Here is a 21,493-nt window from a genome sequence, read left to right on the forward strand (position 1 = left end):
CGTAGGCTCCGCCTCGGTCCTTGACCACACGGATATGTGCCTCCCTTGTCCCGTCGCCGATGCACAACCGGTAGATCTGCGGCTGCCGCTGCCGCCGCCGGATTCGGCGCTTTCGGCCGTCACTGACTGCGCCTTGCCATGGATTGGCCGGGTACCGGACCACACAGCCTCAGCAATGCCTTCGCGCCGCATGCAAGTATTGGCTCCGCCTCTAGCCGCTCGGATCTCTCTCGTCCGTGGTTCGCCGACAAAGACACACGCGGCCGTCGCTCAGACTCGGCGCTGGTCTAGGCTCACCATTGCTGATCATAAAGTGCGATGAGTTCCCGCGACAGGTGGTGCGCCGAATTTCTACCACGCCGGAACATCCCGGATAGGTGTTATTCAAGTGCAAAATGGAGAATGTGCTTCTTTTGATTCAGTTGTTCACCGGGTTCAGTGCAATTTTGGTAGCTCATCGTTTGCTCAAATTTACGTGTAGGATGGATGCAAGTTTTGGTACTGGGGAGAGGATTACATCGATCTATTGATATCACGAAATTTGACAGATGCTCGTGCACCCGTTGCTAGAGTAGAGACTAGAGATGAGACTAGATGCGAAGCAACGTCGAATTCTTCGAAATCGAAGAAGAAAGAAGTGTGCAAGCTCGAGAAGCCAATAAAGAGAAGCAACCGAGAAGAGATAGAGAATATATTAATCCAAATAGAGAGTTATGGAAGTTGGATATCTTTTAAAGTGTGTAATTGTGGTTCTTGTTTTCTTTGGTCTTCTCTTTTAGCGAAGAATTGATGAATTATGTACTCTAATGCATCAAAATAATGTTGAATGAAATAAGGAAGCAAAAAAAATAAAATGTTTCAACGACCGAAAATGAAATGCAAATATGTTCTTTTACTCCGTTAGATATAAGGGATTAGTTAGGTCCGGCCATGACTTGGTGGAGTAAAATACTACACTAAAAGTTTTGATCGTTGCTGGTGGATCGTTTGCATCGACGTTGATGACTTAATGACTTCAGAGTTTGAGAGAGAGAGAGAGAGAGAGCGAGACCTTGCGGAGGAACTGCGGCGCTTGGCTGCTGGGCCTGCTGTTGTTGGTGATCCCCTCGCCCTCGAACACGGTGACGTGCAGCGTCCCATGCAGCAGGATCCTCGCCATTTTACCCCTCTCCCTCTCACCGTCGCGCTCCGGGCAGTGTTTTGCTGTTCTGGGTCGAATGGATGGGGTGATGCGACGATGTATGAGCAGTGGAGGGGTGCTAATTTGTTGCGGCAGGGAGGAAATTAAGGAGGGAGATGTGGAGGCGGTGGTGCGTCAGAAATAGAAAGCCGGGGAGGAAGACCAGGGGACGGACGCGCGGAGGGCGCCGCGCCGCCGCGTACGTCGGAGCAAGCTGAGGCGATCGCTGTAGCTGCTGCATCCCCGGCGCGCACGGCGTGCGCGCATGCGGCGATCTATCTGGCTGTGCGGCCGGTGCCAATCCGATCGAGCATGGTCGCGCTGCTGCGCCTTTTTTTTCATGGAAAGACCCAACTGACAAAACTGAAAAATAACAGAATATCGCGTTACAAGTCTGGTGTGGCATCATGTATTTTTTTTATACTACTAGTATTTTTTGTAAATATGGAGCTCACGTAGGCTCATGTGACTTCTGGCAGTCTCGGCCATCTTATCAGTGGTGTTATTTTTTCTTCATGCGATGAATGCACAAGATTGTATGCATAGAAAAAGCACTGAATTTACAATGATGATGTTAGCAAATTTAAATCTTTTTCTGTGACAAAAAAATATTCGACAAACTAAACCATCAGCTCATTTCACAATATGTTTTCATCATTGTCTTCGTAGTGATAATGGCTTTGATACTAGTTCCGGTTTTCTTGTACTCTCTCTGTTTTTATTTAGTTTGCATATTAGCTTTGGTTAAAGTCAGCTTTACAAACTTTGACCAAGTTTATAAATAAAAATATTAAGATACACAATAACAAATCAACAACATTAGATTTATTGTTGAATGTACTTTCACATCGTATAGATTTATTATGATAAATGTTTATATTGTTTTCTACAAACTTGATCAAACTTTACGAAGTTTGACTTCAGTCAAATCTAATATACGGAGTAAATAAAAACGGAGGAAGTAAGTACGGGTTGGGCGGCGCGTCTCCCGATACATTCATGTGCGATGCTACGTTGGCTGCCGGTCATTGGGCTTGCTTGTTTGGTCCATGATGTGAGACATGTACACAGACATGTGCAACTGTAGCAAGACAATTCATACACTTCAAATCCGTCCGTTGATTATGCAGGGTAAGGCACTGGCCATTCAGCATTGGACTGCCCAGTGATTTTTCAATCAGACTCTTCAAAGGCTCTGGCCATTCTCTCGAGCGATAATCTTTTCAGGTCGGTCTATGGTCATCTAGCTGCTGAGATTAAAGCTCATTTGGTAGTCAGAAAGTTTGTTCCTCTAAAAGTTAGCAGATATCAAAATAGGGTAGCACATCAATTGGCACACCATAGCTGCACTGAAACTTGTACTGCGGTATGGTTGAACTCGATTCCTCCATGGTGTGAGGAATTGGTGTCTTGTGATTGTAGCCCTCTCGTTGTGGAATAAAACATCCTTTCCCCCGAAAAAAAATTCAATCCGTTGAACCATGTACACAAGGATTCCCTTATGCTCCGTTTGGATGCAGGCATTCAGGAGCTTGGCATTGAAAATTTGCTCGAACGCCAAATAGATGTGTTGTTGCGTGTTATAAGAGCATCTCCAGCCTTTTGTCCCCCAGCACACCTAGCGAATACCTTTTGACATTTGCGCCGGCGGTTTTTTCATCCTGGGCGCGATCGAGTTTCCAGCCGCGCCTGCAGGTTTCGGTCCCCAGACGTCTAAAAATTTGAACTTGTCTTTCCCGCTGCCAAAAGACATCACAGGTTTGGCGATCATCATGCCACGGGTCAACGATCATCATGCCACAAATCGGTGATCATCATGCCACAGGTCGGCGATCAAACAAACCGAAAAGACCGGCGAACAAAAGAAATGAATCATGGACATGAAGCGCATCAAATGGTAGGCTCCTCTGCCGTGGGACTGGCCGGGGTCGGCGTCGGAGTTGGCGTGGGCGTGTCCGGGCTCGGCGTTGGCGTGGCTTCAGTGCTCGGGCTGGTCGTCAGCGTCGGCACAACTTCATTGCTCGGGCTGTGCGTCGGCGTTGGTGTCATCGTGGGCGTAGGGGCAGTGGTCGCCGCCGGTCCGGGCATCTGGTTCAAGATGAGGCCGCGCTCCGCCAAGTACCACTCCTTCACCTGCTTGTCCATTGTCGACATGTCTGCCGCCATCAAGAACGCCAGGTCGGTGTTCCTCTTCTTCGCGGCGATGTTGGTTCTGAGAAGGTCGAGCTTGACATCCTGCTTTGTCATCAACGTCGATCACCTCGCGTCGGATTTCTCCTCCCTCTTGGCGGCGCTGCTCTTGGCGTCGGCGATGCACTGCTCGATCGATGATTGCAGCCGTTGGGCAGCGGGTGCCGCGTCCCTTGCCACCTTGGCTCTTTTGTTGCCATGAAGGCACCCTTCTGCCGCCGTCGGGGTAGGCACGTGTCGGTGAAACCGAACACCTATGGGGTCACAAGGATCTCTTCTACGTTCGGCGGGGGATTAGCTGCACGAAGAGCAGGTCTAGCAGTTAGCACACATGGGATTTTACCCAGGTTCAGGCCGCAAAATGCATAATACCCTAGTCCTGCTTGTCTGGATATATGTGTTCTTAAGCTTTTGAACTAGCTACAACACAAGCACGGTCCAAAAGTCTGAATCCTCTCCCTGTATGCCTTGGGCCTCCTTTTATACGTAAAGGGGTTGCCACAGTGGCACACAGGAGGTGGCACGCTATAGTGTACGAGCTTATCGCTCGGCGCCGTAGGAAATGCATTTATTGCGTTGCCTACGTGCCCTCTTGCTTTATAGGGGACGACAACAAAAGTCATCCTATCCGTCGCCGCTCCTCCTTGCTTTGACACGCGTCCAGGCTGACGAGGCATGCAGTGCCACATTGGCTAACTAGCTGCTGTGTTGGCGCGATGGTAAAGCCTCACGAAGATCTGCATGCCGCCACGCAGGTGTCTGCTTAGTTGGCACGCCGATCGTCGCACTGGAGTGGCGGTGAGGTGGCGAACCCTTGTCGGGCGCGGGTCTGGCCGCGGCCTAGCGATCGTCCCCAGCAAGGCTTGCCGGGGGCCTTGGAGTCGTTCCCGGCAAGGGTCTTGCCGGGGGTCTTCGTCTTCTGGTCCCACGTGGACCCGTGGGCTGTCAATCTTTATGAGGATTTGCATGCTACCACGCATGCGTTCCCAAATCTTGGTTTTAACATTGTCGATGGTGTCTGAACTCTTAGCCCCAAGGGTGATGGGTTTGCTGGTGCTGCGCAGGTCGCCCCGGCAAGGGTGTTGCCGGGGGAGGTCCAGCTCGCCCTCTGCTCCTTGTTCTTCGAGTATCTGTCTTGGTAGTCTTTTGTGTTTTATCTTCTGTTGTCCTGCCGGGCCCGACCACAGGCTTGGCTACAACTGCCCGTGCACAAGTAAGGGGTACAAAAGAGCCCGCACTTTTGTACACCGACAGAAGCTCCCGGGCCTGGGCCACACGTGAGCGCAAGGCGTAGTTGGGCCAGGACCAAAGCAGTGCGCGGGCACGCCTGGTAGGAACTTAATCCTCCACGATCTCTTTGGTAGTTGCGCTTCCCCACAATCCGCGTCGAGCGCGTGACATGGGGGTCGTGCGTGGGATGGCCTCAACATGCTTGTGTCATTCCGCAGTTGATAGTAAAGAGGCGGCCCGTGCTTCCCTTATTATTAAAAAAGAGGGATTCACAGGGGCGCTACTCATTTACTAAGTGGACTCGGGTCGCAGCCTGCATGGCGCCACACCCCACGACCACGGGGTGGAAAATGATCGCCCCACCTGTTCCCATGCCTCTGACTCGCTCGCCACGTGTCCCGCATGCCTTGGGAAGGGCAGGCGATGGATGTGGGCATTAACGCCGAGGCGGGAAACTAGGCGTCGCTGATTGGGGTAGCGGGTCGGTTCCGATTCCCTGCACTTCAGGAGGCCGTATTGGTCGTGCGGGGTGGCCGCCCCTTGGGCTAGGTGGCCAGGCTCCGGCCTTGCTCTTCTATAAAAAGGGAGAGGGACGGTGTTTCTCCACACCGGTCCTCCTCTCCTCCTTCTGCTTGACATCTTTCTTCCATTCGCCATGGTGAGAGGGAGCGTCGGCGCTTCGACGGCGGCGACGAGGGCTTCTTCTCGACAGCGCGCTCCTCCTCCCCCGGAGCTTCCGGCGGTGGAGCCCGCTAGAAGGGGGAGAGGAAGAGTATGAGGCCAAGGCTGCCGCGGTGCTCGGGGAAGAGGAGAACGGGGCGGCGCGCCGACTGCACTTCCGCTGGAGGCCCCTCCTCCAATGGACGGTCATGTCGGAGACCAGCCCCTCGAGTTCTTCATCCACTTGTATAGGCGCGTGAGCGGCCATCTCCATCTCCCTACCTCGTTCGCACGGGTGATGGAGCAGGATCTGCCGCAGGCTTTCAGGCTACACATGAGGGGCTGCGGGAATGGCAGCACGTGGGTCAATGTTGGCTTCCCGCGCCCTCACGTCATGTACCTTCGTCGCGGGTGAAATTTTTTTGCACGCGCCCACAGCTTGTTGGAGGGGCACGTTCTCCATTTTAAGTTAATGAAGAATGACCTGCTCTCCGTCAAGGTCTTCGGGAGCTTAGGAATCCGCTTAGGGTGCTGCGTGGAGAGTTCCACTAACGACGAAAGCCCCTCCTCGAATGACAATGGCGAGGAGGACAGTGCCAGTGACGACGATGACATCGGGCGGGAGGACGACGACTCCGACTCCAGTTGACCATTAGTGGCAGCACCATCATCTGCTCCATGTCCTGCTGGCTCTCGCGTTGGTGGTCGACGGGCTTCCCCGCCAAGCTCTCCATCGCCCCATTCCCCATGCCCGTCACCTTTCTTCGCCTACCGTGCCTGGGAGGAAAGGGGCAAGAACGGGGATTACAGGGCTCTTATCTTTTTCTCAATTTATAGGCACTTGCCGAATCTTAACTTTCTAGAAAATGTAATCTTCCAAGCTCGTGCTTATGTTCTGTAACATCTATACTTGCATGAGCATATCAACGAAAAAGATGAGCTTTTGTCGGGAACTCACGCACGTAAACGTTCGTGCAGAGGTGAAACGCCCCTTTAATAAAAATAAATGAGTCTCCTCGGCAAGCTACCTTGCCGGCGCCCTCTGTGCCTGCCGGAGAATCACATCTGCCAGGTTACAAACACAGGGTCCAGCCCCCTGCCGATCTCTTTTTTTTCCAAAGGTTACGACAACCATCTCGGATGAAGAAGCGTTCGAGTCGGGGATGGGAGCACCTAAGTCCAATTAGAGTGGCGAGGTTTTCTAATGCACAAGTCACAAGTTACGAACATGAATGGGTAGGAGATAAACTTTATCTGGTTGGGTCGTCGGGGACGACGTGCCGGGCAGTCTTCTCAATTTCTTGCCGGAGCATTGTCACGGTGGCTGAAAGGAGGAGAGGACAGGGGCACAGAGCCTTGACGGTTCCCCAGTACCTGCTAGAATCTAAGGTAGCACAATATCCTGGGCAAGCATGGCATGTATGTATATATATATATATATATATATATATATATATATATATATATATATATATACATATAGGGAAAATCCATTCTACCACCCGGTGGTAGTTACCCCATATGTCTCATATACTACCATGTGGTACTATATATACTACTTTATCATTTTAAACATATTCATATACTATATCTAAGATATTTCAAAGCAAGTTACATGAACAAATTGCATATGACCTCATAGTTTTTGTTATTTTTATGAAATACGTACATATTTGTACTAAAAAAGAGCATACTCAAAACATGGTATATACTACCTAAAAATTAGTATACATACTACCTAATCATTGTTATATACTACATACTACACGCACATACTCTCGATTTCGACAGATACTACATACAACATACAAAACGCAAGTGGTGGTAACTACCACTGCTTGTAGGAAACATTTGTCCTATATATATGATAACACCCTTAAGAGTCTTATTCTGCTAACACCTCGCCTTATTCTGCTAACACTAACAATCCCTCGACCCACCTCACCTTCTTCCCCGCGTCACTCCCCCGATCCCCTTCCACCTTCTTCCACGCGTCACTCCCCCGATCCCCTTCCACCTTCTTCTCCCAATCCCACCCCCGCCATCCCCTACCACAACCACCCCTCCAACCCTCTCCCCTCTCCCCAACGGCGTCGTCCCCACCCAACCTCCTCCCCCCGGTGCAACACTCTCCTCCCATGACCGGAGCCTCCGTTCGGCCTCCTTCCCAGCCGGCCCGGTGGATGGCCGCCGTGGTGACATCCCAGAACGACGCGCCTCCCCTCTGGCACCCACGGAGTCATAAGAGGGCGGCGGCGCCATTGTTTCTTCCCCGAGCCACCTCTCGATGGATCCGGTCCACCCGCCGCTGGATTTGTGATGCAAGTCATCAACCTTGCCAGATTTGTGATGGATCCCTTCCCTACTCCCTGGCAATCTCCGGCCATGGTGCCCTTCTCGCGCCAGATTTATGCATCCTGGGTCCTGGCCGCAGCACTAAGCTATGGTGGCGTTCCTCTACTGGAGATGTGGCGCTGCCCCCTCCCCAAGTTTCTCCACTGGCATCCATGGTAAAGAATACGAGCCGCCACCGCTATTGGGTCATCCCGTCAAGCTTGCCCTGATCCCGCCGCGACTGGTTTGATGTCAGGCCAAATCCACCCCGACGAGCTCCCTGCCATACCCCTGCACCCATTCCTCTTCTACCTCCCCTCCTCTGCCCAAGAGCACCGCCGGCAGTGCCACATCGCCCCCCGTACTCCACCCTGTTTGACTACTCCTCTGGGAGGACGCATCCACCTACCACCTCAGCATGCAGTTCGCTCGCGTCGGGCTCGTGGTGCGGTGGCGCGGGCGTTGCAACGCAGGCCTTGCTGGGGAGGGCGGGGGTGGCAGCCGCCCATGTGCCCGTGGAGGCCGGATCCCGTGCTAGGAGTGGCCGGTGGCCGCGCATGTGCCAAGGCCACATCTCCTCCTTGCAGGAGGGGCGGATCCGGTGGTGGGCTCCTCCTTGTCTAGTTGGTGACCATGGACGGGAGACTCCGGCGACCACATACCCTGCTGTCACATCGGCTCCCTCCTCCCCACCTCCGACATCGGCCTCCTCTACTCTCGATGGTCTCCACTTGATGCATCGCATGCAGTCCACTCCTGCGAGAGTGCCCACACCACCGAAGACTGTGAAGTAGCAGCATCAGTGGGGGAGGTGGTCTCCTCCATGGCGCATCCACCCTCAACGGCAGCGACGACGACCAATGGAAGAGCAGTAGCGGGTGTGCAGTCCACTTGTTTTTTTTGGTGGTAGCCCCCAACCGCGCCGCCGCCGGGCCCCCTTCTCCAGCTAATCCCCTTGCCGCCGCCGGAGGCCACCACCGGGCGAAGCCCGCGTTGTGGCGGCGGTGGCGGGGCCTTCCCCCCGTGGCGCGGCTCGGATCCATGGCGGTGGCCATGGCTGGTGGAACGCGGCGCAACTTAGCGGCGGGCGGCGCCGGCGTGGACAGGTGGGCCACTTCCCTGGCCATGTGGATGGCGGGGAGGTGGTGGGCTTCGACTGCGGCGGCGGTTCCTCGCTGGATGTTGGTGGCCATGGTGATGTTCGTCCTCGACCCCGATCTACTCCGATCTGCAGCGGATCCGGCCCTTGGTGGCTTCGGTCACCGTTCTTGGGTGCTGGACTTGCAGATCCGGTGGCTGGAAGGGCTCCGGGGGAATCTCTTGGCCGGCGTGGCGGCCACTCTGATGGCAGTGCCTTTGGGTGTTGCTTCCCTCGTTGGAGGCTTCGAAGAGGACCTCCTTCCTTCCACCCCTCCCAGGAGCTCAGGCGAAAACCTCAGAACCCCCTGTTCCAAGCGACGACGACACCATGGTGCCGTGCTCCTTCCTAAAGGCGTTGCTCGGGGGCTGCTCAAGTGGCGGTGGAAGTGGCGGCGGTTCGATGTCGACACATGCATTCTGGTCAGCTTCATCTTGGAGGCTGTGGTGACGTAGGTGACGCTCGTCTGGTGGAGCTACTGCCGATGGTCGAGGCATCGTCGGCAGTCTGCGCCATCAGGTTCGGGGTGCTCAAGGGGAAACCCTAGATCTGGGTCTTCCGAATCGGATGATGATGGCGTTCTATCGCTTTCCCTTCTGGGGGCATCGACTTGGAGCAAGTGCTGGCTGGAGGGATGGTGGAGCGGTGTTTCATCTCACACTTTGATGGCGGCGGATATCGATGGCATGGTGTTGTGGAGACTCGGCGTCCGACGCGCGGAGATGGGCTCGCGCAGGAGGAGGTTGCTGTGTGGCGTTATGGTGACGTCGATGGCAGAGTGGCCAGACAAGGTAGAAGCCTTAATATGATCTGAAGACCTGTGAAAGATGGCGGCGACGACACACGAGTGCGTCTGACCGGATTGTGCCCGAGACCCGGTATGTGGCTCGGCTGGGGATTCCGAATGAGTTTCAGCTTCCGGCTTTTGATGTTAGGCTTAGGTGAGTGGTTTGGGTAGTGGCCCAACTAGCACTCCTTCATCATTTTGGATAGGAGTAGCGGCATATGTTGCCAAGATGGTGGATTTAGGCACATTGTTGTAATACTTTGTAAGGTCCTTGAGAATAATCAATAAAGTGGCCGTATGCATCTCCCAGATGCAGAGGCCGGGGGTCATCCTCCTTTTCTAAAAAAAAACTTGTTTTTGGTATGTTTTTTCTTTAGATTTTGGCTATGTGCAGCCCACACGTTTTTCAGAGTTTTCAGGTTTTGCAAGTCGTGTCGCAGTTGATCAAAATTGCGTGCAGTCTCTAGGATCAAAATTGAGGTTCGCTCATCTGTCCGCTATGGTTCACTCTGTTCCTTGTGATCCAAGATAGAAGAGACACAAAACTAAATGTTCACTGGTACTATGGGTGTGAGCGGTTTGCTTCGGTGGGCCTAGAGGTTCACTCCATAAAAAATGCAGCTCGCTTTGTAAATTATGTTTATAGGAACATCGAGCAGTATGGATTGATGGCATGTGCGGTTCAAAAAATGAAAGAAAAAAACAAAAACTCTTGGGTGCGCTCGGCCGGCCCAGGGCACCGAGAAAAAAAGGTAAAAAAGCTATGCACTTTGTCTTAATAGAGTCCACTCCAAAGGAAAATGTGGTTCATTCTGTTTTGAAAAAACTGTTTTCAAAAGGTTCGTGCAGAGCACTCCATTTTGGTAAATGACTTTAAAAGGTATTTGCAGCTCACTTCGGTTTCCCTAGCAGCTCACTTTGATTTCACTTGCCTACGACGTAGTGCAATTAGTTGCAGCTCACTCCAATGTTAAATTTCAAGGTACACGCGATGGTGGATAAAAAAACAAAAACAAGCAAAAAGTAGTGTGGTTCACTCGCCTTGTCCTAGCGGTTCACTCGCCTCGTCCTCGAAGTGCGGAAGAATTTCTAAAATTAAAAAGAAAACAAAAAATGTGTGTGGTTCATTTTGCAGTGCGTTTGGTCCTCGGATGTGGTTCACTTTTGAGAGTGATGCTGTTCACTTGCCCCCAACATGAAAATGCAAATTTTTTAGCGAAACAACAAGATGATAATGTGGATCGCTTTGATATATGGTGCGGCTCACTTGCCCTTGTCTTTGCGGTCCACTCTCGTTCATCAAAGAAAGTTGAAAAAAAGAGAACAAAAACAAATTCTCGTATGGAAAAATTTACGTCCCAAAAAAATCATGCAGTGCACTTGTCGATCTGATGAAGTGTGATTTTTAGTCTAAAAGCAGTGCGGTTTTCTGTCTGATGCAGTACACACGATGATTTTGGGTCGCGAAAAAACAGAGTGTCCGCATTTTGTTAAAATCAAAATTGCTCTTAAACCGTAAGGAATTGGAGAGAGTGTTCTACATGAAAAGTTGCGTCTCGTCAATATATATCCATCGATGTATAATTTGAATCATTTCGACAAGCGGTTTGTAATTTCTTTTTGTGAAAAACGGCCGCTGCCTCTCGTCGCCAGCCGCACGATTTTTAAAATTAACTAAAAACCATAAGGAATCTCAAAAACATTTTAACATATTAAAGTTGCGCCTCATCCGTAGCTTTCCAACGGCGTGTCATACGCCTTATTTCGACAAACGGTTAGAAAACTAGAGCGAAAACAGTACCGAAAATTTGAAAAAAATTGAAAAACAGAATTCCGCGATTTAGTAAATTTGAAACTACTCTTAAACTGTAACGAATTAGAGAAAATAATAGATAGGAAAAAGATGCGCCTCGATGATATCTTTCCAACGGTGTATCATTTGTTTCATTCCGACGAGCGGTTTAGAAGAAATCGCGAAAAAACGCTCGCTGCCACTCATGATGGGTCGCACCATTTTTGAAACTGCTCTTAAACCGTGAGGAATAACGAAAAGTGTTCAACATGGCGAAGTTGCGCCTAATCCATAGCTTTTCAACGATATATTACACGCCTCATTCTGACAAACGGTTAAAAAATTAGAGCAAAAAAGGTATCGAAAATACACAGCATGCAGTTTTTTGCGACGGGAAGTTCACTCGTGAGAGTACTGCAGCACACTTGGTTCAAACAATGACGTGCACTTGCGTTGAGCATGCTGTGCGGAAGTGTTATCAGAATAGTTATTCTGCTAATATTAGCAGAATAGACCGACTGTATATATATATATATATGTATATATATATATATATATGTATATATATATATATATATATATATATATATATAAACTAGCAGGGAATTGTACATGCTAAAAACTATCCGGCTGCGCACAGGGTCTGCACCTGGCTCTGTACATAGGATTACATGCCTTGCCGGCAAGGCTAGTACAAAAGGGGGTTGCCGGATCTCCCGGCAACCGCTCCCTATGGGTAAAACTTGTGAAGATGTTCAATATTCCAGGAGTTGCTCACCGGAATGCCATCCTCGGTCTCCAGGCGGACTGCACCGGGCCTGGTGACTCGTATTACCCGATAGGGGCCTTCCCACTTTGGCTCAACTTATTTGAATTCTTGGCGAACTGAACACACCGAAGAACAAGGTCACCTTCCTCAAGGCTTCGGGCGTGAACCTTGCAGCTATGATAGCGGCGCAAGGCTTGTTCGTAGCAAGCGGCTCACATAGCAGCTCGAAGATGATCTTCCTCAAGGAGAGTTGTATCATCTTGGCGCAACTGCTCTTGCTCAAGCTCATCATAAGCGAGCACTCTAGGTGACGCGTATATGAGTTCCATGGGGAGAACTATTTCTGCCCCGTATACCAGGGTAAAGGGTGTCTGGCCAGTGGCTTGATTTGGTGTCGTTGTGATTGACCAACGAACTATTGACAATTCATCAATCCAGCGCCTCCCGCAATTGCGCAGCCTGTCGAAAGTTCTCGTTTTGAGGCCTTGCAACACTTAAGCATTTGCCCTTTCCGCCTGGCCATTGCTTCTTGGATGAGCAACAGAAGCAAAGCAAACTTTTCTGCCAAGGTCTTGATATACTACATGAAGGTGCGGCTCGTGAACTGTGTGCCGTTGTCGGTGATGACTCTATTTGGCACACCAAAATGGCAAACCAGTCCTTTGAAGAACTTGACGGCCGACTATGCTGTCACCTTTCTCACTGGCTCCACTTTCGGCCACTTTGTGAACTTGTCAATCGCAACGTACAAGTACTCAAAGCCCCCGATGGCATGGGGAAAGGGGCCCAGTATGTCGAGCCCCCAGACCAAAAATGGCCAGGAGAGAGAGATTGTCTGAAGGGCTTGAGCTGGTTGATGAAGCTTCTTTGAATGAAACTGGCACGCTTCACACTTGGTTACTAGTGCCGTCGCATCCTGGAGGGCAGTGGGCCAAAAGAAACCTTGCCGGAGTGCTTTACCGGCAAGGGCTCTTGACTCTATGTGGGAGCCACGTATGCCTCCGTGTATCTCTGCCAACAGCTCCAGTCCGTCGTCCCGAGGAATACACTTCAATTTCACGCCATTCGGCCTCCTTTTGTAAAGGACATCATCCACAAACTGGTACATGCTAGATCGATGGGCTACTTTCTCTACTTCTTCTTGCTCTTCAGGGAGCTCCCCTGTTTGGAGGAAACAGACTGTATGTTGTGCCCATGCCGGAGCCTGAGGCTCGATGGCAAGGACTAAGGGCATGTCTTCTACCGTGGGGGCAGCTGTCTCTACAGCAAGAGCTTGGGACTCTGCCGGAGGCCGCTGCTCCCCGGCAAGCTTGGGGTACATGGCAACTTCCTTGCCGGTGGCTCCTGGGAGCTTTGCGGGAAAGTATTTGCTGAGGCCCGCCTTCCTTCGCTTGTTCTTCTCTGCTGATGGTTCAACAGATGGCTGAGTTAATTGAATCACAAAGGTACCTGGTTCCACAGGTAGCTTGAGGGAAGCGCACTTTGACAAGTCATCGGCAATGTTGTTCTTTGCTCGAGGAACATGCTCTGCTTGTAGACCGTCAAAACGCTCTTCCAACTTCCTCACTTCATCCACGTAAGCCTCCATCACCGGGCTCTGATAGTCCTTGTTGACTTGCTTGACGACAAGTTGTGAATCTCCTCTGACAATAAGCTTCCTGATTCCGAGGTCCGCCGTGATCCTGAGATCGGCAAGCAGCCCCTCGTACTCTATGGTGTTGTTTGTCGACCTCTCCCAGGGAAAGTGCATCTGGACTACGTACTTGAGGATCTCTTTGGTGGGCGCGACGAGCAGCACGCCGGCACCAGGACCTTGTAACAAGAAAGCCCCATCAAAGTACACAATCCAATGACTACTTACCTCTTTACCGGGAAGGGTGGTCTCTTGAACTACTTCATCGGGCGTGGATGTCCATTCTGCTATGAATTCTGCAAAGCCCTGCTCTTGATCGTCGAAGTACTTTCAAATTTGAGCCCAAAGCTCGACAGCTCCAACGCCCACTCCACAATCCTCCCAGTTGCATCTGGGTTGTGCAAGATTCGTTGCAACAGGAGACGAGTGATGACGGTGATCTTGTGTGCTTGAAAATAGTGGCGCAGCTTTCTCGAGGCCATAAGAAGGCCGAAAAGCAACTTCTGCATGCCAGAATACCTTGACCTAGCCCCCTGCAAGAGGGAGCTGACAAAGTAAACTGGGTGCTGCACCACCTTCTTCTTTTGCTTTACTTCGCTCATTTGCGCAGACTCTGTCTTGTCAGGACCGGGCTCTGCCGGGGTTCTGCCTTGCCGGCCTCGGCTCCTGCCGGCCCTTAATGCGTTGCCTACAGTGCCGAGCGATAAGCTTGTACACTGTAGCTTGCCACCTCCTGTGTGCCACTGTGGCAACCCCTTTACATATAAAAGGAGGCCCAAGGCGTATAGAGAGAGGATTCAGACTTTTGGACCATGCTCGCGCCGTAGCTACTTCAAAAGCTCAAGACACATATTTCTAGACAAGCAGGACTAGGGTATTACGCATCTTTGCGGCCTGAACCTGGGTAAAATCCCCTGTGTGCTAACTGCTAGACCTGCTCTTCATGCAGCTAATCCCCCGCCGAACGTAGAAGGGATCCTTGTGACCCCATAGGAGTTCATTTTCCCCGACATCTTTGGCGCGCCAGGTAAGGGGAGTTAGTTGTGAGAATCTGGTATGTTAGTTAGTACAGTAGTTTCTTCATCGCCATGGCTCCAAAGAAGAAGACGATCACAGCGATCGGCCCATCTGGAGCTGCTCCGCCCGTGCCCGCGTAGACGGGTGACGCGGTAGACGCCAGTGGCGGAGGAGATCAAGACTGTCCGCATCACCCAGACGCGAGAAGCCAGGTGAGCGGCATCGTCCACAGCGGCGACGGCGATCCGCACACCGCCGCGCCCAAGGATGGAGCTGTGCTGCCTGCGGGTGGCGAGGGGACCTCCAAGGGCAGGAAGACGACCCTGCCGGCGCACGCGCCGTGGTCCTCTCAGCTCATGCGCGATGAACAGCGGCGCGATGTTGAAGACCCTGGGTGCCACCGCGGCAAAAGCCCTCAGCGTCACCTTCAGGACGCCCAGGGCCAACATGCACGCCATGATGCCGGCGAAAAGGCGCGCGGCCATGGAATCATGATGGGACTCCTTCTAATGTAGTTAGAAGTCTGAGTTCCTCCCATTCCTCACGCCTGTCGCTGCCACCCTCACGAGTAGAAGCATTGGTGCGAGCGCAGCTACTCCTCGACTTTCCTCTTGATCTGGAGAAGCAAGAAGAGTGGAGGCTGCCATCCAAAGCCTTATCAGCCATGCCAATAGGGACGGCCACCAGGAAGCAAGTCCCTCACGGCACCGGGCCACCGAGCCGGTGCGCGTTGGCAGTGGAAGGGTCAGAGGCACCACGACCACGGTGCACTCCCCTCCACCATGGCCGGCCCGTTGGGTTGACGCAGCCGTGATAACGTGTCCACGGCGTCGTCCGACCCACGGACGCGTCGGGACCAACGTCAAGTTCTCCGAGAGCAGCTCAAGGAAGACGCCCGGACCACTATCGAGTGGCAACGGGATGCACGTCATCAGTCTGATAGGCATGCTGGGCCTACTGTGTACAAGCCTGCGCTAGGGGACGCTGGCGACTTGCCTTATGCGATAACTTGTCCAACGTTCATCCATGAGCTACGTCAGTTCCAGTGGCCCAACACCCGCGTGTTCAAACCGGAGGTCCCGGAGAATTACGACGGCAAGACCCACCCGTCTGAGTTCCTGAGCATTTACACCATTGCGATGCAAGCTGCCGGAGCACGAGACGACAAGGTACTCGCCAACTATTTCCCATTGGCACTCAAGCCCAATGTAAGGTCATGGTTGATGCATTTGCCGATAGACTCCATATCCTCTTGGTCCGATCTGTGCCACGAGTTTGTTGGTGCCTTCACGGGCGGCCACGTAGCTCCTGGCCAGGCAAGCGATTTGCATGTGATCCCTCAAAGGGACGGCAAATGCTTGCGCAAATACATACAGACATTCAGCTGTGTCCAGTACAACATCCCCGATGTTCATCCCGCCGCTGTCATCAGCGCATTCCATCAGAACGTGCGTAATCGTAAGATGCGTGAAGAGCTAGCGATGAACAAGGTTGTAGATGTTGCCGAACTATATGTTCTGGCCGACAGATGTGCCCGAGCTGAGGAAGGAAGAAAGTACCCCGGCGAGGATGCCGACGTGGGAAGTGACTCTGAAGACAAAGACGCCGTCACCCCAACAAAGATGGGCCGACGATGCAACATGAAGCACAAGGGAAAGACCGTTCTTGCCATCGAGGAATCCGGCGACCCCAGCGCTGCCAAGAAGGCCAAGGTTGACGAACCCGGCAAGGAGATTGCCGGGTGCAACGCCTGCCGGGCCTTGGCGGCTGCCAACAAGTCAGAGGGCTCCGACAAGTAGTACTGCAAGATCCACTGTACCAAGGGCCACGATCTCCAGAATGTCCGCCAAGTGGAGCTACTGATGGAGAAGCAAAGGGCTGAGTACGAGAGACGAGACAAGGAGAAGGGCCGCAGATGAATACAAAGGGCCAGGCATCTTCAGCTCGTTATATGCGTAGTGCGATGCCGCCATGAACTTCTACATTCGGCGGGGGATTAGCTGCACGAAGAGCAGGTCTAGAAGTTAGCACACAGGGGATTTTACCCAGGTTCGGGCCGCAAAGATGCCTAATACCCTAGTCCTGCTTGTCTGTATATATGTGTTCTTGAGCTTTTGAACTAGCTACGACGCAAGCACGGTCCAAAAGTCCGAATCCTCTCTCTGTACGCCTTGGGCCTCCTTTTATACGTAAAGGGGTTGCCACAGTGGCACACGGGAGGTGGCACGCTACATTGTACGAGCTTATCGCTCGGCACCTTAGGACAAACGCATTTAATGCGTTGCCTACGTGCCCTCTTGCTTTATCGGGGACGACAACAAAAGTCATCCCGTCCGTCGCTGCTCCTCCTTGCTTCGACACGCATCCAGGCTGACGAGGCATGTGGTGCCATGCTGGCTAACTAGCTGCTATGTTGGCGTGATGGTAAAGCCTCCACGAAGATCTGCATGCCGCCACACAGGTGTCTTCTTAGTTGGCACGCCGATCGTCGCACTGGAGTGGTGGTGAGGTGGCGAACCCTTGCCGGGGGCGGATCTGGCCGCGGCCCAGTGATCGTCCCCAGCAAGGCTTGCCGGGGGCCTTGGAGTCGTCCCCGGCAAGGGTCTTGCCGGGGGTCTTCGTCTTCTGGTCCCACGTGGACCCGTGGGCTGTCAATCTTTATGAGGATTTGCATGCTACCACCCATGCGTTCCCAATTGTTGGTTTTAACGTTGTCGATGGTGTCTGAACTCTCAGCCCCAAGGGTGATGGGCTTGCTGGTGCTGCGCAGGTCACCCTGGCAAGGGTGTTGCCGGGGGAGGTCCAGTTCACCCTCTGCTCCTTGTTCTTCGAGTATCTGTCTCGGTAGTCTTTCATGTTTTATCTTCTGTTGTCCTGCTGGGCCCGGCCACAGGCGTGGCTACAACTGCCCGTGCACAAGGGGTACAAAAGAGCCCATACTTTTGTACTCCAACAACACGTCCGGCTTGTAGGTCTTCTTGGCCTTGGCAAGAGCGAGCTGACACTCCTTCCATTTCTCGCACAACTTGATCTTGGTGAACACGTGAAGGAACTTGAACTCTTGGTCGCAGTTGTCCTGGAGAAACATGTTGAACATTTGAACCATCTACACAGGCAAAGACAAAAGTGTTGGCGAAGTACATGGTGATGATCTGGGCCGGCGACCGATGGCCATACCCGACCCTCGACGTTGGCACCGGTTTCCAGATGAGCCATGACGTCCTCTTGAATCCCATGCCCTTGTTGTATGCCGTCTCGATGGTCGCCCAATGGTTCGCCATGGTCTTCTCGCCGCGATCCATGTGCATGTTGGCAAAGTCGGGGTCGACCAACTTGCGCTTGTCGCACGCCGTCTTGATCCTTCTCCAGTACGTGTCGGTGTTTTGATTCGAGCTAATGATCGGATCGATGCTGACGGTCTTCCATGCTTCAGCGAGGCACTCGCTTTCCTTGGACTCCCACTTGAGGCGAGGCTCGCCCGGCCGGGCTGTGGCCGCCCGCTTCTTCTTTCTCCATTTCGGCGCTGGCTCCACCTCCGCCTGTTCTTCCTCATCCACCTCCTCCTCGGTGTCGTCGAGCTCGTCGTCCATGTCGACGATGGTGTCCATCGGTTCATCTTGCACGCTGAACCCGGGGCATGAAGCGGCGACGACTGAGCCGCTCGCGATGATCTCGTCCATGTCGGCGTCGATGTTGTTGAACTGTGGCGCCAAGCCATGCGCAAAGGGTAGGGCGCCACGATGTAGAGGAGGCGCAGGCAAGCCTCAGTATGCCGGAGTAGCTGTACTGGGTGTTCAGGCCGGCGGTGAACGCGGGGGAATGAGTGCACTGGTCGGGGTATAAGCCAAAGAGAGAGGCACGCGGCGATGTGCCATGCGGGAAGGTGATGTTGGGGTTGAAGCCGCATAGTAGCTAGACAAGGGCGCGTACCACCATATTGGCGGCAAGAAGTTGGCCGGTGATGCAACGCTCTGCTGGCTCCCCCATGTGGCTTGTGGGCAGTGGCCGGGCGGAAGGTTCATCATCCCCGCTCGAGACGCCTCTCCCTGCTCTGCCGCCGTCGCCACCACGTCCCTGGCCTTCTTCATGATGAGCCTGTTCCGCCGATCGGTGGTGACCGCCTCCCAGCGCTCAACGTCCACCTTCCCCTCGACGTTCGACAAGCCGACGGCCTCGCCATCAGCGCTCTCGGCTTCCTCTGCTTTGGCTGGGTGGTATCAATGGCTAGGCGAGGGGGAGCATACTTCTTCGGCTGCATGGCGGCCGGAACTGGAGGAGAATGAGGGGAACAACAGGGAGAAGGGGGGAAGCACAGGGTAAAATGGAGGGAAAAGGAAGGAAAACAACAATAAATATGCATGTTTGTCGCTGACAGCATGGGCCCACACGCCTTTTTGTCTCAGCCGGCGCCTGGGTTCAGCTTGGGTTTGCTGGTTGTTATTTTGGCCCAAACCGGCGATAAACAATGATCTGGGGGTGCGAATGGGCCGATTTTTCACCACCGGCGCTAAAAAAGGCGCCCTGGGGGCCTGTTGGTTGAGTGGAGATGCTCTAAGGCTGGTGTAGCACCATCTTTGTGTGTATGTGTATGTGCTTTTCATAAAAGAGCACGCCTAGAGCTCAGTCGATTGAGAACGCCACACATGTGCAGATCAACATGCAATTCATCATAGTGACTATTTCCCTTATTTCGTGTGTCCTTTTTTAAGGGGATGAAACACTTTTATTCAACTAATAAAGAGTTTGGATACAAATAACATCCAAAGTTCCCACAGTCCACACATCAGTGGCAAAGCTTGACAAGAATGTATGGGGGGGGCAAAAAAATTTAACCACTGCAATAAACTAGAACTCGTAGCCTTTAGACAAAATCTTATTCATATTACCTTTATTGGTTGCAAAATGCATACATACATACTTCAAAAAACAATTAACTAGTACAACTGAGCTTTCAAACCTCGCTGAGACCACACCATGGGGGTACTATAGATCAACTTTTCGGTCTCTTTTTTAGTCCCAATTCAAGTAACTGGATGAACAAATATGTGCCGCCAGCGGCAAGGCAAATCCTTTAAAGAGACCAAGTCAATAAGAGTACTAATCAAACTCATACAAGGAACCAAAATAACTAGACAAGGAGTGGCCGACCAGCAGGCCGTTCATGTAGATGCAGGCAAAAACATTGGTGGCAACGGATTAGTGGTGAAGACACAGCTCGAGCACACCCTTGTTTCTTGCTATCCCTGGTTGCGCGCACCGCCTAGAGGTGGAGCTCTTCGAGAGTCAGCGTCGAGTTAGTGTGGCATCAGTCGTGCCGGATGAGATGGAGCCGCTGAGCGCCTGAGTAGCAATGGTTGGGGAGCAGACGAGTTATGCATGCGTGAAGATGATGGGTATGCATGCGTGAGAACATGGGACTAAGAGCATCCACAATGTAATGGTTTTTAGCCTCTATAACTGCCTCTAAAGTCTTGGAGCCCGCCTCTACACATTGCAGACATTGCCTTTAAGTTTTTTAAGCTTGGCGTCGACACTAGCCTTGGAGGCTGCCTCCAAGGATTAAACAACGCCATGGTCCTACTAGTCAGTGTATGGTTGTGGGTAGGCCATGCAAACTGATCAATACATTCTTCCTTGTTTATTCTATTGTGGGACCATTCCTTAGAGTCAACAGCTGATGTTACACACTACGTGGTTTTTAGATCTAATTAGAGGCTGGAGGTGGGGCCCAGGATAGAGGCAGCCCACCCTTGTACACTGCTGATGCCCCGAGGCAGACTGTAGGGGCCACTAGTAGTAAATATAAAATGAATCTACTTTGGGCTGGGGGGAGGGGCACGGCCCCCTCAGGCTTGTACATAACTCTGCCATTGACACACATATCGACCAGGATCTAGGGATGCTGCTGCCCTACCTACTTCATGAACTTGACGTTGGCTTCCCTAATGTCATGGTCAATACTGGTCTTGCCGAAGCACCCTTCTTGACCTTGATATCTTGGATCATTGTAGTTCTCACTGGTACGCGTTGGTGCTATACAAATGGTTTTTAACCCCTTTCCGCGATGACATTTGGAACCGTCGGCAAGTGAGTGTGGGCGATAGGGGGGTCCTTCCCACATGACCCAGAAACCGTTGGGGATAGGGAGCCAAGATGCATATACAGTACTCCTACTCGTTTGTGCTCCCATTGCCATCACAATCAGTATTTTGTGGTGCTACCTTTTTATGATGCGCGGCCCATCACAAACGGTTCACTATTATAAAACGTGTATGATAAGCATACAATCACACACATTCGCTTTTCCCAAACCATATGCGATAACTAATTAAGAAGATTAGCTAATTGTCGTACGAGTGTCGGATAGGATTACGAAACATCGGACCGTCGTAACATCGTCGTACACGACAACTATTGCACATGCTATTCTGTGGTGCAACGTTTACGATGCATACTTTATCAGAAATAGTTCATGGTTGTGAATCGTGTACGATAAGGCAACTATCACAAACTTTTAGTTCGCCCGCACCATTTGTAATATTGTCTAACATCGCACACACTTTGCAGACGGCAACTGTGTGCACACTTGCACATGCTTCCTCTGCGTGAACCGTCTCGGATTATGGTATATACCGGAAACGTTTGTGTTTTACCAACCATGTGTGCCGTAACGACCTGGAGAGCGTAATTTCACCGTAATTTAATTGCTGCTATATCAAATTGTATCGGATTTGAATTTGAATTTGAATTTGGATGTATGCTA

General features: G+C 52.0%; 1 protein-coding gene and 1 pseudogene across 1 annotated transcript in view; both read right to left on the bottom strand.

The window, feature by feature from the left end:
- Positions 1–1,300, bottom strand: part of LOC119328254 (phospholipase D alpha 1-like) — a 7,511-nt gene extending 6,211 nt beyond the window's left edge. Inside the window, exon 1 of the mRNA XM_037601273.1 lies at positions 1,052–1,300. Coding sequence (XP_037457170.1) covers positions 1,052–1,159 — 108 coding nt within the window. The 5' untranslated portion in view covers positions 1,160–1,300. The remainder of the gene's footprint in view (positions 1–1,051) is intronic.
- Positions 1,301–2,798: 1,498 nt separating this feature from the next.
- On the bottom strand, positions 2,799–19,706 carry LOC119350295 (annotated as a pseudogene).
- Positions 19,707–21,493: the final 1,787 nt, after the last annotated feature.

This window comes from Triticum dicoccoides, chromosome 1B (assembly GCF_002162155.2).
Source record: "Triticum dicoccoides isolate Atlit2015 ecotype Zavitan chromosome 1B, WEW_v2.0, whole genome shotgun sequence".
NCBI lineage: Eukaryota > Viridiplantae > Streptophyta > Magnoliopsida > Poales > Poaceae > Triticum > Triticum dicoccoides.